The sequence below is a fragment of the Centropristis striata genome, chromosome 13 (assembly GCF_030273125.1).
Source record: "Centropristis striata isolate RG_2023a ecotype Rhode Island chromosome 13, C.striata_1.0, whole genome shotgun sequence".
Taxonomy (NCBI): Eukaryota; Metazoa; Chordata; class Actinopteri; order Perciformes; family Serranidae; genus Centropristis; species Centropristis striata.
The window spans coordinates 1,957,089-1,974,837 of NC_081529.1; the positions used below are offsets into that span (position 1 = coordinate 1,957,089).

Here is a 17,749-nt window from a genome sequence, read left to right on the forward strand (position 1 = left end):
ACAAGGGAGGGGATCAGCCGAGCACTTTCAGATGGTTTCCATGTGTTGGGAGCAGAGCTGAGCTGGCTCCAGGTGGGTGTGGTTGGACACTAATGAGAAAAGTACTGGTGGTAATGGAGGAGGCATATGAACGCGGCACAGAGCAGCGAAGGGAAGGAACGAAGAAGGTGAAAGAGGGAGAAAGTACGAGGCGGAGAGAGAGAAAAAAATGAATACGAGGGAGGAAAACCCCCAAAAAGTCAGACGCATGGTTTTCAAAGTAAAATATTTAAATGCTACAAAGTCTGCGTTGCAGGCTCACTTTTAGGAGTATACTGGACATACTAGTATCATATGAAACTAGAAGATTTAAGGAATCTAGCAGCGTGTGTGTCAGGATATCGTGTCGGAAAGTTGTTTGAAAAACGCTTGAAAGTTATGCTATATTTTGATGTTTTATGGTGATTTTGAAAACAGGCTCTCTGGATTCCCACAAGTATCCTACTTACATAAACGGCTGCCTCACAATTTTCTCGTATTTGACGAAACAATTCTTGACTGAATTTAATTTTGTGGACACAAAATGCAGTTAAAATAGTTAAATCGCAATATATTGTATCTCAATACTCACCATATCGCAAAATACTTAAAATGGCAATTTTATCATATCGTGACTCAAGTATAGGGATAAAATGAATATGTTCACCAGAAAGAAAGTAATTCACGCTTAATTGGAAAAAAGAAAACCCAAAAAGTCAGACGCATGGTTTTCAAAGTAAAATATTTAAATGCTACAAAGTCTGTGTTGTTTAAATTTGAACACCAAGTATTCAGTAGTTGTAAATTTCCAATCAGGTAAACAGTTGCTTTTGAAAATTGGAATGATTTTTGTGGCCTTTTTTTTGCTTCCATACAAACATTTTCCCATTATTATACATCTTCAGTTTTCTGCTTTCTGCAATCGCTTCTTTCATTGCTTCAGACATTATTACTTCAGGAATAGGGATAACTATTAACCATTCCTGTAACCAGTTGCTCTGTCCTAAGGTAAGAAAACCTGCCTCCCAGCACCTCTAAAGCTCACTAATTAATATGTTATATCTTTATTGTTTAATTCGTACAAAAAGCAAAGCACAGACCTCCAAAAAAAAGGCCAATGGTGCATTCATGTGCTCCCATTTCTCAAGTTGGGAAGTCGTTCTTCCAACTTTAGTTTGTCCACTAAAGATGCTACAGGGAAGATGTTTTGTATCCTTTTGCCCAGAGCATTAAAACACAAGCTGTTGATACTTACTTCAAGAACAATCCTGCAATATTAATGCAAACTAGGTGCAGTTTCTGTACATTAACGGCACAATTTTAAAGTCCAGGTGGGTGTGGTTGGACGCTAATGAGAAAAGTAGTGGTGGTAATGGAGGAGGCATATGCTTTCTGCAATCGCTTCTTTCATTGCTTCAGACATTATTACTTCAGGAACAATCCTGCAATATTAATGCAAACTAGGTGCAGTTTCTGTACATTAACCCATTGAAGCCTGGAAAGCGGATACCTCGTTTTGTAGTATTTCTATAAGCTTTCAAATACTTTTTGAATTTCATTTCTATCTGCTACAGAGGCTGAAAAATCTATTATTTAGTAGAAGAGTTGACACTTCTGTTGAATTTCCAGAAAAACTTCAGGTTTTAGGGGCTTATTTTAAAATCGCCCAGAGGTTTTACAGGCGTTTTAGGCGTCAATGGGTTAATGGCACAATTTTAAAGTCCAGGTGGGTGTGGTTGGACACTAATGAGAAAAGTACTGGTGGTAACGGAGGAGGCGAAGGGAAGGAACGAAGAAGGTGAAAGAGGGAGAAAGTACGAGGCGGAGAGAGAAAAAAATGAATCCGCGGGGGGGAGGAGAGCGGAGTCGAACAAAGCAAAAAAAGAGCGAAAAAAGAGTTAGAAGGCAAGAAGAGAGGAAGCAAGGAGAAAGGCAGCGAGGGAGAAGGCCTGCTGCCTGAAGGGGAGCCTCCATATGTGCCAAATAAACAGTTGAGCACATATGGTAAACCACACACGTACAGTAAAATACAGATGTACTAATGCACACACTGACGGAGCGCTGTGGGATGGTGTGAGCGGAGAGGTGGAGGAAACCCAGCAGCAGGTTTCAGGGAGTGAGGGAATAAGAAATATCTTGGCCAACATCCACACAGTTAATAACGTTTCCTGAGTTTGACCAGTACCGTATTTTCCGGACTATAAGTCGCAGTTTTCTTCATAGTTTGGCCGGGGGTGCGACTTATACTCTGGAGCGACTTATGTGTGAAATTATTAACACATTATTACCCGGTATATCATTTCACATGTTATTTTCACACTAAACCGCCAGAGGGCGCTCTAGGCCGAGTATGAGGATGAGTCTGCCGTAAGCGACGTAGAAGAAGAAGCGCCGCATCTTCTACCTCCGGAGTTAGCGGAGTTGTTTAAAAGTGACACCGAGGATGAAGATTTCATTGGATTTTAGTTATTTGGAGTGACACGGATGGTTTGGTAAACTTCTTAGCATGTTATTTATGCCAGCTATTCTCAACCTTGGGGTCGGGACCCCAATTGGAGTCGTGAGATGATTTCTGGGGGTCGCCAAATCATTTTGGAAGTCAGCTCTGTCTCCACTGTGTTAAAGTGTTCATGTGTTTTAGTCTTTTTGGTCATTTAATGTCTTTTTGGACATTGTGTGTCTTTTTTGGTAATTGTGTGTCTTTTTTTGATCATTTTGTGTCTTTTTTGGTCATTTTTTCCTTTTCTGGTCATTTTGTGTCTTTTTTTTTTGTCATTTTGTGTGTTTTTTTGGTAATTTTATTTCTTTTTTGGGTCATTTTGTTTCTTTTTTTGTTCATTTTGTCTTTTTTTGGTTAATTTGTGTCTTTTTTTGGTCATTTTGTGTCTTTTTTTGGTCATTTTGTGTCTATTTTTGGTCATTTTGTGTCTTTTTTTGATCATATTGTTTCTTTTTTGGTCATTTTGTTTCCTTTTTTGGTCATTTTATGTCTTTTTTTGTAATTTTGTCTCTTTTTTTGTAATTTTGTCTCTTTTTTTGTAATTTTGTTTCTTTTTTTGGTCATTTTGTGGTGAATTTGTGTCTTTTTTGGTCATTTTGTTTCTTTTTTGTATGATCTGAACTGTGCGTGTGAGATTCTGTTCAGTGAGCTGGGGTCGCGGACAACATGCATGTTAAATTGGGGGTCGCGACTCAAAAAGGTTGAGAACTACTGATTTATGCTATAGTTATCTGAATAACTCTTAATATGTTATGTTAACATACCAGGCACGTTCTCAGTTGTGTCATGTAACGTAAGCATACCGTACAATTATTCAGCCTGTTGTTGCCTCTATTCTATTTTTAAATTTTTTTCAATTCTTGAAATTGCCTTTCAAGATGACATGTCTGTTCTTGGTGTTGGATTTTATCCTTCTTTATTATGCATTTTATGGCTGGTGCGACTTGTACTCCGGAGCGACTTATAGTCCGGAAAATACGGTAATCACAATCAAAACAGACAAGTTTCCTCCTCACAGCTACACGCAGAACCGCCGGTGTGTCCCGGGACTCGTACCTGTGTCTGCTGCGGGATGTTCAGAAAGTTGTTGTCCCGTGATCCGATGCCGACAAACCTGTTGGGAGCTGTGGCGCCTGGCGTGGAGTATGCTAGAGAAACAGAGGTAGAAACAAACAAAGACATCAGTTTATACACAACAACAGCTGGCAACCTACTGTTTTCTTATCAAAAGTTAGTTGGGAACATTGATACCTCCTTTTAATGTCTGTATGATAAATATAAAGCTACTGCTAGCAGCCTGTTAGCTTAGCACAAAGGCTAAAATATGGGAAGAGATTTGGCCGGGCTCTGGCTAACATATCTTCATGAACAAGTTTGAATGATTTTTAACAAAAACATACACATTTTAAACATGTTCACACAGAGATACTTGATTTGGTTGAAGCACCGGGAACGCTTGTTTAAGGTTAGGAAAAACTAACATGGTTATTGTGTGGGAAACCTAGGATATTACTTTTTCTAGGAATAACTATTTACCATTCCTGTAACCAGTTGCTCTGTCCTAAGGTAAGAAAACCTGCCTCCCAGCACCTCTAAAGCTCACTAATTAATATGTTATATCTTTATCGTTTAATTCGTACAAAAAGCGAAGCATAGACCTCCAAAAAAAGGCCAATGGTGCATTCATGTGCTCCCATTTCTCAAGTTGGGAAGTCGTTCTTCCAACTTTAGTGTGTCCACTAAAGATGCTACAGGGAACATGTTTTGTATCCTTTTGCCCAGAGCATTTCAACACAAGCTGTTGATAGCCGTTTCCAGTATTTGCGTGACAACGAAGAGCAAAGGAAACTGATCAGGTGAGTCGTGAAATGCGTACCAAAAATTTGCTAACTTTCCGAGGTCCAATTTGAGGAGGCATCAAAGGCATCAAATGATTTTCTGCCACCACAATTATGCAGCACAAATCCCCTATTATGCAAAAGTTTTAACAAAACTTTATGTATCTATCCGATCATGATTTGGATCCTCTTCAAAATGTAGTGGGTACTTTCTCCAAGTTTCATAAAAATTGGAACAATTGTTACGCCACAATCCTGCTAACAAACTGAAAAACAACACCAACCAAAACTATGACCAACTCAAGGAAGGAAGGAAGGGGTGCCACGGCCAAGAAATAGTTTAAAAAATTCCCTATAAAACCATAATGTATCATTTTTTTTCAGTATGGATTAAACAAACAAGATAGTGAGCTTTAGTGGTGCTGGTAGGTCCATTTTGTTAGCTTTGAACAGAGACAGACTAAATGTTTCCCTTTACATCCAGTCTTTTTGCTAAGCTAAGAGAACTGGCTGCTGGCTATTATATTTATCATACAGTTACAAGAAAATGTCAAACTATTAACATTGCACCATTAACATGCAATAACATACATTATACCTACTGGTTCACCGTTGTTAAATAACAAAAAACTTCAGATAAATTACTTTAGCACTCAGAAAGTACTGCTTGATTGCATTGAGGTCATGAAAACTCCTCAGAGAAGTCTACCAAAATCTGGTATGCAAACTTAACTCCCTGAGTGATTAAATCCTGTTGATAAGCTCAGTTGGAAGTGATTTGAGCACACCAGGATCCTGACATTGAGGATCAGTCAGGGACATTTAAAACCCACTGGCATCAAAGCCTCTGACAAATTTAGGGCAGTTTGAGGTCCCCTACGGACTCCAGCATTTGAATCTCACTGAGGGATTCAGAATGCAGCGTGCAGACTTGTGCTTATGTGTTTGTGTGGAGGAAAGGGAGGAAGGACAAGAAGGAGAGAGACAGAGAGAAAGATAATTTATGTGTTTGGACATATACAGGATACATCCATGTGTTTCTAAGAATTGGAATAACATACATAAGACATAAAAGACTTTGAGACGCTGACTGGGGGGTAAAACGCAAACACTAAATTTGAAGGAAAGCTAAAAACAAAAACAAAAAAATAAAGTGCTCCATCCAGTGCCCCTCTTAAAACAGGTGAGGAAGACAAATGTGTTGTGAGAAAAGCCCCACGGTTGGACTTAAAACACACCCTGTTCTACTTAATAATCACCAAACAAAAAAATCCCAACAAGAAGCTAGAGTTAGCTCAACCATAAAAAACAAGTATGACTACATTTTTTTCCACCAATGTCCCCAATTTTTAACTGGAATATTTTGGAGTCCATTTAAATTAACTGCCCTAAATTTGTGCTCTTCACAAGTAAGAATCAATTAATAATCAATAAGCCTTCTCAAGTATTTTTGACAAGGTTTGCTAATGAGTCCATCAGGGGAAGAAAAGGAGGATTTAGAAGGAGAAGAACTGGGTTGGTGATGCAGCTTCCACACCAGACAACGCAGAATGGGCTCAATGTGTAGAGCCGCTCAAACTTTGAAGGGGCCTAATACAGAACCCTGATGAGCACCACAGGAGTCCATTATGTCCATTATGTCTAACCAGACCTCTGATGATCTACTCTGAGCTCCACAGTTTATCCTGTCCTGGCTTCCATAGCCTTCCATGGGTTAAAGGAGGTGAGATGTTGGATACACAGGAACAATGATGGCACGAAGTTGGAGGAAGAACAATGGCAGGGGGTCTTTTCACTGGAGAGGGTTGGGATTTTCAGATTTTTTTTGTTTGTTGTTGTTGGTTTTGGTTTTGAGAACGGTCTCTGCGGGGTCACTTACACGGAGATGCGGGCGAGGAGAGTCCGCCGTCAGGGGGCGTGCTGTTGGGTTTAGAGTCGGGCATAGGGAGGGGCACTGGGCGGGCCACTGGGGGAGGTGGAGGCAGCAAGAAGGAGCCTGGCATTTTGCTCTGGCCGCTCCCGTTTGGCTGCAGACAACACAAATAGGGTCAGGAGGGCGACATGCGACAATCCGCAAGACACGGAATGAAAAAGAGGACGCAGCTCGGGAGGCCAGGTCCAAAAAAATATCCATGACGGAGGAAGGGTGGGGGGAGGCGATGGTGGAAGGAGGGAGAGGAGGAGGTGGTGGTGGGAAACAACAACCAAAGGAATGATGTATGTGGACGGCATCTTTTATGGAGGTGTGAAAAATAATAATCACCACAGGGTTTGAGAGGAGTGGGAGCTGGAGCTTGAGGTGAGAGGTTCCACAAGGGGTGGTCCGTGGTAGGTGGAGGAGGAAGTGTGGAGGAGGGAAGTGAGCAAAATTATTGACTGGGTTCGTCCAGAAGATGGCAAGAAATCAAAACCAATGGGAGAATACTCGTCTACACAAGCACAACACCACCAACGATACCAGCACCAAACAACCAAACTCCAACTAAAATCGTAAAAGGCTAGAGATGAGAACAGAAACACGATGACACAACACAGGACGGGAATGCTTTGACTGAAGTGTGCCGTGACTGATTCACTCTTGTGCTGATGGTTGTAAACTTCTGAGGGGTTGGGTGGAGCAAAAAAATAAATAAAAAAAGGGAGGAGGAGGGGGAAACGTTGGGGTCTGAAACAGCAAACGGCAAAATGACATTGACAAGACAATACAAAGATTTGAAGACCAATAAAAACAAATGTCTAGAGTGTTCACTTGTGTTGCTGTGGGATGTTTTTCTGTGTATTTCTCTATATTGTTTGTAGACATAAAACAGCAGATAATAAGCTTTTGGCATGCACTGTGAGCACTTAAAAGTAATGACATTCATATAATTATGGTATGCAAACACGTGGCTGTTGATTTTTCTAAAATAAAACATATATGGAAGCAAAGACAGGCCGTAATAATTCATAATAACCGAATACCTAATTTTGAAACTTAAGTACATGTAGTATTGGAATAATTTACTCCAGAATCTGACTTATTAGCTGACCCGTCTCAAGTGGTGTACTTCTGAACTCACACTTGCTATTTCGAGTGAATGAAGTACTTTAAGTGTGAATGAAGGCGGGACCATTAAACTTTTCCATAAAGTACCACTATACTGTAGTCAGAAGCCATGTAGAAGTATATAGAAAAGTATGTAGAAGTGTAGTAACAGAATAATCAGAATGAAGACACAGTATAAATGTCTAATATTCAAAACTCTGTTCAGTTCAGCCAAGTTATGATCTAAAAAATTATCAACAAACGTAAAAAAAACAACAACAACTGGGTGCTTTATATGAGATTTGTTACATTCACACACCAGAATTCAAACTTTAAAATCATGGCTACTGAGGACCAAATAAGCCTGAAGAAATGGATCAGACCTAAAATTGATATAGCATAGTATTGCGATATGTTGCATGGGGATATTATATCGATTCATGGCTGCCAAGTATTGATATTTAGCGTTCCAACAGCCCACCGTTTTTTACGTTTCTGAGGCCGTTGCAGGCTCACTTTTAGGAGTATACTGGACATACTAGTATCATATGAAACTAGAAGATTTAAGGAATCTAGCAGCATGTTTGTCAGGATATTGTGTCGGAAAGTTGTTTGAAAAACGCTGCAAAGTTATGCTATATTTTGATGTTTTATGGTGATTTTGAAAATAGGCTCTCTGGATTCCCACAAGTATCCAACTTACATAAATGGCTGCCTCCCAATTTTCTCGTATTTGACGAAACAATTCTTGATTGAATTTAATTTTGTGGACACAAAATGCAGTTAAAACAGTTAATAGTTAAATGGCAATATATTGTATCTCAATACTCACCATATCGCAAAATACTTAAAATGGCAATTATATCTTATCGTGACTCATTACATTTTCTGAATATGTTCACCAGAAAGAAAGTAATTCACGCTTACTTGGAAAAAAGAAAACCCCAAAAAGCCAGACGCATGGTTTTCAAAGTAAAATATTTAAATGCTACAAAGTCTGCGTTGTATAAATTTTAACACCAGTATTCAGTAGTTGCAAATTTCCAATCAGGTAAACAGTTGCTTTTGAAAATTGGAATGATTTTTGTGGCCTTTTTTTGCTTCCATACAAACATTTTCCCATGATTATACATCTTCAATTTTCTGCTTTCTTTTAAAATCGCTTCTTTCATTGCTTCAGACATTATTACTTCAAGAACAATCCTGCAATATTAATGCAAACTAGGTGCAGTTTCTGTACATTAATGGCACAATTTAAAAGCACTGTTTTATTTCTCCTCTCTGGCATTAAGCCTTACCTGTCCGGCGGCCTGCCCTGAGCCGTCAGCACAGACAAACTGCACAAATTCCTTCAGGGGGTCCTGTCCAGGGTGGTGGTGGTAGCGGATGGTTGGGTGGGTGAAGTAGGGGCTAGACTGCTGGATGATGGAGGGAGACGGGAAGTGCAAGGCCGAGGCTGAAGCACGGGGACTCCCTGCCAACAGAGACATTTCTATTAGAGAAACACAAGCGGAGAAAGATGCAGAAAGCGAGAGGAAGACATGAGCCATTAAATTCCTACACATTCTTCTTACAGATGGGAGAGATGTGTTGAGTAGTTAACGAATGATAACAACAATATCACATCAGAGCAGGAAACCATAAGGAATAAATCTGGTTTTAAAAATGTCATACATGAAAGGAATGTTGTTTTTCCAAGAAAAAGCTGATTTCAAGTTAATAGCTATTATGGGCATTGCTCGTAATGTTTTATGATCACTCCAATAAATCTATACAGCTTTATGGAGGAGATTTACACACACACATTGCATTCATATGTGCACAATTGCAGAGACGGCATAATAACAAGTCAACACCATTCAGACCGGTACAGAGGCAGACACGGCGCACACCTGAATGTGCAGAAATTCAATAGATGCAAGCTTTATTTTGTCTAAATCAGATCCAAAGAGCTTGCAAATAGAAAAAAAAAAGCACAAAGAGATCATTGAGTACTGTCTTAAATTAGCCGCTCTTAATGCCTGAACGCCTGTGTGCTGTTTTCAGGGTGTGATTCATTGGCGTTGATGCAATTTGGCAACCAGACAGTAAAGCCGTTTTTCATCTGACACATTTTGTTTCTATGACAGAACGAATCCGTACTTTCACACGGTATGTCTAAGTTGATGCTATTCTCTTAATATGCTTTGGAGCCTCATATCTGCCCTACGACCAAACACAAAGCCCCCTCTGTCAGACCTATATCCATTACTAAATCTCCTTGATTTGTATTAGAAGCCTGTTCCCCTCTTTGCTGTGCCAGTTTGACACCCACCCCATCCAATCCAGGCCCCCCAGCTGCCCATGTTGGGTTGCCAACACTCTTTGGTTCTTGCATCTTATACATTGTGTGTGTGAGTGTACTTCATGAGAGTGCCAACCCCGCTGCATTACCCCCCAGACAGGGGCCTATGCCTCTGAGCCCAGCAACACCTTGCTCCCATGCCAGGCTGCCTGCTCCCCAGTTGAGCTGTCTCCCTGCTTCTATTAGTCCCCTACTAATCCCATTATAGACTGGGTGAAGGCCAAACACTCTGGGGGTATGGGGGTGGGTTGGGTAGAGGATGGGGTGGTGGTGGTGGAGGGGGAAGACAGGATCAGAGGGAATCCCTGCACCCCCTACCTACTCTCCGCTCCCTCTAGAGCAGTGGTTCCCAACCTTTTTTGAGTCGCGACCCCCAATTTAACATGCATGTTGTCCGCGACCGGAATCGGTTACTGATCGGAATCTCACACGCACAGTTCAGATCACCCAAAAAGAAACAAAATGACTAAAAAAAGGAAACAAAATGACCAAAAAAAGGAAACAAAATGAACAAAAAAGACACAAATTGACCATAAAATGACAAAAAAAAGACACAAAATGACCCAAAAAACAAACAAAATGACCAAAAAGACCGAAAATGACTAAAAAAAGACAGAAAATGACCAAAAAAAGGAAACAAAATGACCAAAAAAGACACAAATTGACCACAAAATGATCAAAAATGACACAAAATTACTAGAAAAGACACAAAATGACCAAAAAAAGACACAAAATGACCCAAAAAAGAAACAAAATTACCAAAAAGACCGAAAATTACTAAAAAAAGGAAACAAAATTACCAAAAAAGACACAAATTGACCACAAAATGATAAAAAAAAGACGCAAAAATTACACAAAATGACAAAAAAAAGATATTAAGTGACCAAAAAGACTAAAACACATTAACACATGAACACTTTAACACAGTGGAGACAGAGCTGAAAGCTATTTGAAATCATTTTAATGTCAATGCTTTTCAACACTACTTTTTATAGACAGTAAAAGCCGATATATTTCATTGACTGAGTGAGCACTCACATTTTTATGTCTATTTAGTCATGTTTGCATTTGTGCTGGTACCTTTTGGCTACTTGTAGCCGTTTCACCATTTAGCCACGACTTTCAGTTAAATATTTAAACAGTCTTTACTTTTAGCTTATCCTTTCAACCTTTTGTCATAACATTTAGCTATTCCAACCATGCAGTCAATGCATTTAGCTTAATATTCCAACCATTTAGTTATTACTTTAAGCTAACTTTTCCAACCGTTGAGCCATTACTTTTAGCCAACTATTTAAATCATTTAGTCATTACTTTTAGCTAAATATTTGAGACAGTTAGCCATTACGTTAAGCTAACAATTCCAACCAGTTAGCCATTATTTTTAGCTAAGTATTTCAACCAGTAAGCCATTACTTTCAGCAAACCTTTTCAATCATTTAGTCAATGTGTTTAGCTTACTATTTAAACCATTTATCCATTACTTTTAGCTAACTGTTTCTGTTTATCCATTACTTTTAGCCATCTATTTCTGATTTTATTGATAATCTTGAGCTAAACTTGCTATGCCCATGTGACCCTCTAGAGCAGCTATTCTCAACCTTGGGGTCGGGACCCCAATTGGGGTCGCGAGATGATTTCTGGGGGTCGCCAAATCATTTTGGAAGTCAGCTCTGTCTCCACTGTGTTAAAGTGTTCATGTATTTTAGTCTTTTTGGTCCCTTAATGTCTTTTTTTTGGGTCATTTTGTGTCTTTTTTTGGTCAATTTGTGTCTTTTTTGGTCACTTGTTTCCTTATTTTGGACATTTTGTGTCTTTTTTTAGTCATTTTGTGTCTTTTTTTGGTCATTTTGTGTCTTTTTTTGTCATTTTGTGTCTTTTTTTTGTCATTTTGTGTCTTTTTTTGGTCACTTTGTATCATTTTTGCTCATTTTTGTCTTTTTTTTTTATCATTTTGTGGTCAATTTGTGTCTTTTTTGGTCATTTTGTTTCCTTTTTTTGGTCATTTTGTTTCTTTTTTGGGTGATCTGAACTGTCCGTGTGAGATTCTGTTCAGTGAGCGGGGGTCACGGACAACATGCATGTTAAATTGGGGGTCGCGACTCAAAAAGGTTGAGAACTACTGCTCTAGAGGATTAGGGAGTAGAGCCAATGGATAGATGGAAATTATGATTTCTCTCTTGTTTCTGGTTGAAATGAGTTGCGCTCCTCCACTGCCTGGCAACTGCAGGGAGTATGAGTGCCCTGGTTGGAAATTAGGGGGGGAGGGACAAACCATACCAAAACCATCTCCCAGCACCACCACCACCACCACCACCACCACTGCAAGTGGCTGGCTCTAACACGCTCCTCAACTTGACTTCCCCAGCCCGTAAATCCTCTTGGATCTTGTCTGCACACAGAAAAGCAACAACACTGATGATGTGGTAGGCACTTTCATGCCAGGCATGAATAGTTCCAGCTTGTTCACTGGAAGAGTTTGTGTAAAAAGAAACAAATCACAACTGTATAAATCACAACTACTGGCCACAACAAGCATGGGATTGGTGTATGTGTTTGTGCATGTCAGCGTGAACGTGTATACGAGTGTGTGTGGAGATTGCATTTGCTGTAGCTACATCTCAAGAGGCATGGGGTCTGTCAACAACCACGGAAGAAGGTTTAATGACACGGCGGTCAACCTCATTGCTTCACATCTGCTTGCTGGCTTAAAAAGCCTTTGATGTAGCCTAGCTAGAGAACTAAAGCACATGAAGCACATAATTATCTCCAGTGAGTTCCAGTGAGCAGTGGGTGAATTCACAGACGTGCACTTTCCAAAAAAGAAGAGGAAGTCTCATTTTTTTGATTTGTGCCATGGTGATAAAATTAAGAGTGATGATTTATTATCAGAGCCCCTGGCTCTGTTTGATATCTGATGTTATCATGAACAGCTTGTTTCAGCCTGGTGGAGGATCAGCTGGTTCACACTCAGAGCCTTATTTTCTGCCCTTGCCAATATGAATAAAAACATGTGCTCATCCACATTGAGAAGAATTTGTTTCCACACTGTCAAAGTAAGTTAATAAGAATTTATTAAGAGAAAGAAGAAGATAGGGAACAGTACAATGGAAAGAGCCACGGCAAGAGCGGTCTGCTTTGGGGTCCTGGACTCTGTGCAACCTGGACTCTGTGCAACGAATACAGTAGAAGCAACTGGTTTAAACACGGATTAATCTGGGAATTTTCACAATGTAAGCATCAGTTTTAACTAAAAACAAGATTTTGACCCAGAGGCCCAGATCATGTCAACAGTGTGCTTTGGTGGTGAATACTTACATACACCCAAGTAAAAAAAAGAAAAAAAAATGCCATTCATGAAATTACCACAAACCAAGTGCCACACAGACAATGAACCTGGAGATCTGGAGTCCCAGGCAGTTTCCCACTTTACCAGGTTGGAAATACAGCCCATGCCAAGATTTAAGGCCCCGCAGGAATTGTAGTTCCATGAAGATTTCAGATTAAAGAAATGGTGAAAACCAAACCCGGAAAAGTAGAGATAAGTTGAGTTTAGAGTAGAAGTTAGAAGGGTCATTATATCATTGGGGTAAAATATGTAAAAGTAACATCTGGTCTGCACGATAGCAAAGACACCCAAAGAGCACATGGTGTACCCCAATGATTTGATGCCATTTGACCCTATGGCTTTAGCTTTGTTGTTTTTTTACCATCCTTGCTTTTGAATCAAGCTCCAAAAAGCTGGATCCTACAATTCCCACAGAAATTGAAGATCTAGATAGATTGCTAGAGATAAAACCACCAACCATCCACCAGACAGACCCAGAAAAGTCAAACACCACAACCAGACTCCCTAGAAGCTCCGTCACCAGCTTGACCTGCACCCTATAAGGTGACTTTTAGCTAGTAAGCTTTTAATTCCAAGCCCCTCTCATCTCCCAAAGACAATGCTCCAACCTCTGCGCCATTGGGGAAGGGGTGGGGCCCTGAAGAAGTAGGGGGTGGGTAGAAGGAGATGGTGAAGGGGTGGAGAGGAAGGGGTGGGGGCGATCAAGGAGGGGATCTGGAGCTGGGTTGGTCTCACCTGGTCTCACTCCCGCCAGCATTGGCAGTGGGTGGTGGGTGAACGCCATGCGGGGGGACCTCGTCTGGGAGGACAGGGCGCTGAAATCGAATTTCCCCGGCTTCTTAAGAGAACCAGGCGATGAGAGTCCTGGCAAAAAGGGGATCAACAAAATGGCAGAACAGAGACGAGGTTTTAATCAAACATGGCTGCTTTTCTTACTTTGACTCTACTAAAAAAAAAAATAAGCTTATCACTTTTTAATTTGATTGCAAGAATCTAATGATTATGATTGAAATCAATGGATTGATCGACTGATTCATTCATTGATTTGTTGATTGGCTTAACATACAGATGGGTTCTCACAATCTGTCTGTCCAATACTCTATGTTTGTGTACAGTCAGCGGGCTGTACCATGTCCGTCAGACTGAGGGGGGGGGAGGTTGAGGGCAGGGGTCCAGGGAGAGGCCATGTTTGGAAGCAGCAGGGGTTCAGAGCGAAGTGGGGGTGACGGGAAAGAGGCGGGAAGGAGGTCGGGGGAGGTCGGGAGGCTAGGGGCGCAGTGTCAAGAGAGAGGAGAGCTGGGAAATGCAATGGCGGTCCAACTATGGTCCCCACTGGAGCAGCAAAGTCCTACTCACTGGGTTGCAATACATTCAAACACTTCTTCTCCTCTTTGAGATCCAAACTATCTGACTAATCCCAAACCACAATGATCTCAGAGGAACACAGTCGACAAACACGCCAACCAACCTACTCACTGCACTTGTCAAGATGCCTCATTAGAATGAATGGGATTCTGGATGGCCTCATATCTGGGGCAGACTGTGTTTTCCAATCCAAAGCCAGCAGGAGCTACGCGGCTACGTATATAGCTGCAGAAGAGCATGCCAAAACATATATCAATGGCTCCTCTGATGTAGCACCCTTCTGCAATATCTGACGGCCCGGTACTTTATGTTACTGCCTTAAGACGTACACTATTTCATAAAGAAAGTGCTTGAACTCTCTCACACACACATACGCAAGATGTTCAGGCTGGGTGGCGAGCGCCCGGGCAAGCTGCCATTAAATGCTGGATGGGACAGCGGTAGAAAGATGGAAGGAGTTAAGCGGGAGAGGAGCGGTGACGGCATGGCCGGCACACATAGACAAACATATTAAAGTGTCCCCCTCTGTCTATAAATGTCGGCTGAGGCTGAAGGAGTGCATGAAATATCCCTCAGTTTGGTAAAAACGGGCATGTTAAGTATAGGCCCGGCTCACCAGCGGACCAGAAACATGGCCAAAAGTGTGAGAGCTACAGATAAAAGAGGCTCTCTTCTGTGATCAAGGCCTTGTGTGGTGGGCACTGAGGGAATTTATTTTGATGTATGGTAATCCAAAGGCACAATTTAGACTTTCAGGGTTTGAGGACCAGTGCCAAATGGTGTATTTGACCTCTGTCGGGAACCGCAATGTTGAATATATGCTGAAATAAAACTCTGGAAAGAACAATCCATAAAACAGAGAATAATGAGGAAGTCAAAGTATAGAAAAGTACATCAGCATGGACACACAGACCTCATTACTTTTCTCTACCGGACTTGTTTGCTCCAGATTTGGTTGAAAGAATACACTGATAAACAACGCTGGCAAGTAAAAAGCCCCATAAAGTACTAAACGACACAATATTCACACATATAAAACAAACACACTCAAATAAAGACGTGGATAATTTCAACATGGCCCAGAGAGACGTGGAAATAGATTTTATGAGCTAAGCTTATAAAGTCTAACAGAGCAGATTTCTGAAAAGCTTTTCTTTAATGCTACACTGGGAAATGTTTTATCACTATTTACCCACAATGCTCATAGGCAGCATGGGCGCAGCTGTGCTTGTGTGGGCACCGATAAGTATAGAAAAAGGTGGGCGCCGGCACTTATGTTCAGCTAGGCACATCATGTGACTGTGCATGTAGGTGGGAGGAGCGGATACAATAAGCAGGGCGAGATAAATTTTATTTACAGCTAGAATTATGAAAAAAAAAAAAAAGCAGTGTGAAGACAGAAGGGCACAAGATGCTTTTCAACCAATTTTTACAGCTAGAAGTCACGCTTTTATTGTTACATTATATGTTTGGCTCTAATTCCGTGTGTTTTTTAATGAAGACGGTGGCCTAGTCAAACAAAAAAGGAAAAAAAAAAATGGAGCGGAAGAACAGCTGAACACTCTAAAACAAAAAAGGCTTCATAAAAAACTTTAAAGAAGATAACCATTTGCTTCAGTCAGCAGAACATTAGAAGCGTAGGCTTGTCATCCATCTGGCTCTGATATTTTACTTCCCATGGCGAGTTTTTGAATGTTAATATATTACAACTAGTCTGATTATGTGCACAGGCCGTGCACCTGCTGCAGTGCTAAACTTTTGACAAGCGACCAGTGGAAGACGGACTCAGATCCTTAACTTAAAGCTGCTATAATCAATAATTTTTATGATAATAATAAATCTCATGACTACTTGTATACGAAAAGGCTTGCACACGGAAATATCTACTGACTCTGCAGTTCCTCTCCACTCTAAAGAGATTTATAACTTTCTTTAAACTTCTTGTTTTTGAACTTTTGCAGCTATTTCTGCACCAAAAAAAATTAACTCAACAAAAAGCATGCACTATACGTCACTTGCCCAGCATCAAAATAAATCCTATTTTATGTTTATTAGCTGGTGAATGTATGAAACAGGCAAATGTTTCCACACAGGCGTGTATAAAATATTATCGATAAAACATGACAGTATTAATTCCCATTATTTATATTTATTCTTTTAAATTATTTAATAAAAAATAATATTTTTTTCAATTTAAATGTCTGGAGGAGCTCAGTAATAAAATCTTCGAATCATATTTTAGCCGATATAACGGTTGATATAAATGTGTTTTAGGGTATCTAACATACTTTTGATACAAGCTAATATTGTACTGTCCAAAGAAAATTGATAAAATATTGTATCGTGATGACACTTGTGATTTAAAACCCTATTTAATTTTATCACAATGGAAAAGTTGCTAATATGTGAGTGTTGTGTTCACAGCTTGTTTCTGCTGCCCCCAAGTGGCAAAAAACACTAAATATTTCAGGTTCAAGTCAAATTTATAATTTATAAATTGTAAAAACATTTCTATGTTCAACATTTTACTTTGTGAAAATACAAAATTAATAAAAGCAAAAGTGTTCATTATTCATAATGGCCACTTTTACAGTATTATAGTATGTATATCCTATTATTGAATTATAATTGTTAATGCATTGACATGTAAGCAACATTTTAATGCTATAATTATGAGTTAAGCTACCCAACATTACATAAAGTAATTAAAGTATTATTCATTTTAAGCCAACAATATAATACACATACTGAAGCTGGCCTTTCTGCATGAAATTACTTTAAAAATTAAATATTAATTGTACTTTTATTTGAGTAAAATATCTGAAGTTACTACAGTCTTTTTTAAAACGTAAATAAAACAATGTGATCATTGGCTAATCCTGTGTGACGATTATTAAATTTAAAAACTGTTCAAAGCCAGTATATATTCAATGATCAGTGATAAACTTTTGTTTTAAAAAAAAAAAATACATGGTCGCACATAAAGTTGGAATAAAACTACCTCTTTCCATGGTTTGATTGTGACAATGCTATTTATTCTTGAAGTGAAAAGTGTTTATTTTCTCAAAACTTTATTAATCAATCTCTTCCACACATATCACAATGGAAATGAAACCACAATAAGAGGATTGTGTCTGTAAAAATGTGTATATTCCCTCTGAATTGGATGCATTTTGATTTTATTCACGTCATGCCAAATTATTTGGAATAGGTGTTATAGGTAGATAAATAGTATACGAGTACAATATTTGCCTCTGAAATGTTATCAGGTAGAAGTATAAAGTAGAGTTATATAGAAATACTCAAGCAA

At 39.6% G+C, this 17,749-nt stretch overlaps 1 protein-coding gene across 17 annotated transcripts in view; it reads right to left on the minus strand.

The window, feature by feature from the left end:
- The window catches only part of LOC131983741 (nuclear factor 1 X-type-like), a 223,784-nt gene that overhangs the window by 7,602 nt on the left and 198,433 nt on the right, over positions 1-17,749 (minus strand). For 6 of the 17 annotated variants that reach the window (XM_059348534.1, XM_059348535.1, XM_059348538.1 and 3 more), the window contains 3 exons: positions 13,810-13,938; positions 8,680-8,873; positions 3,575-3,666 (listed from right to left, as the gene is read on the minus strand). In XM_059348534.1, the coding sequence (XP_059204517.1) occupies positions 3,595-3,666; positions 8,680-8,873; positions 13,810-13,938 (395 nt within the window). In that variant the 3' untranslated portion in view covers positions 3,575-3,594. Of the gene's footprint in view, positions 1-3,574; positions 3,667-6,235; positions 6,384-8,679; positions 8,874-13,809; positions 13,939-17,749 lie in introns of all 17 variants that reach the window. The other 11 variants (XM_059348541.1, XM_059348540.1, XM_059348533.1 and 8 more) reach the window with 4 other exon arrangements.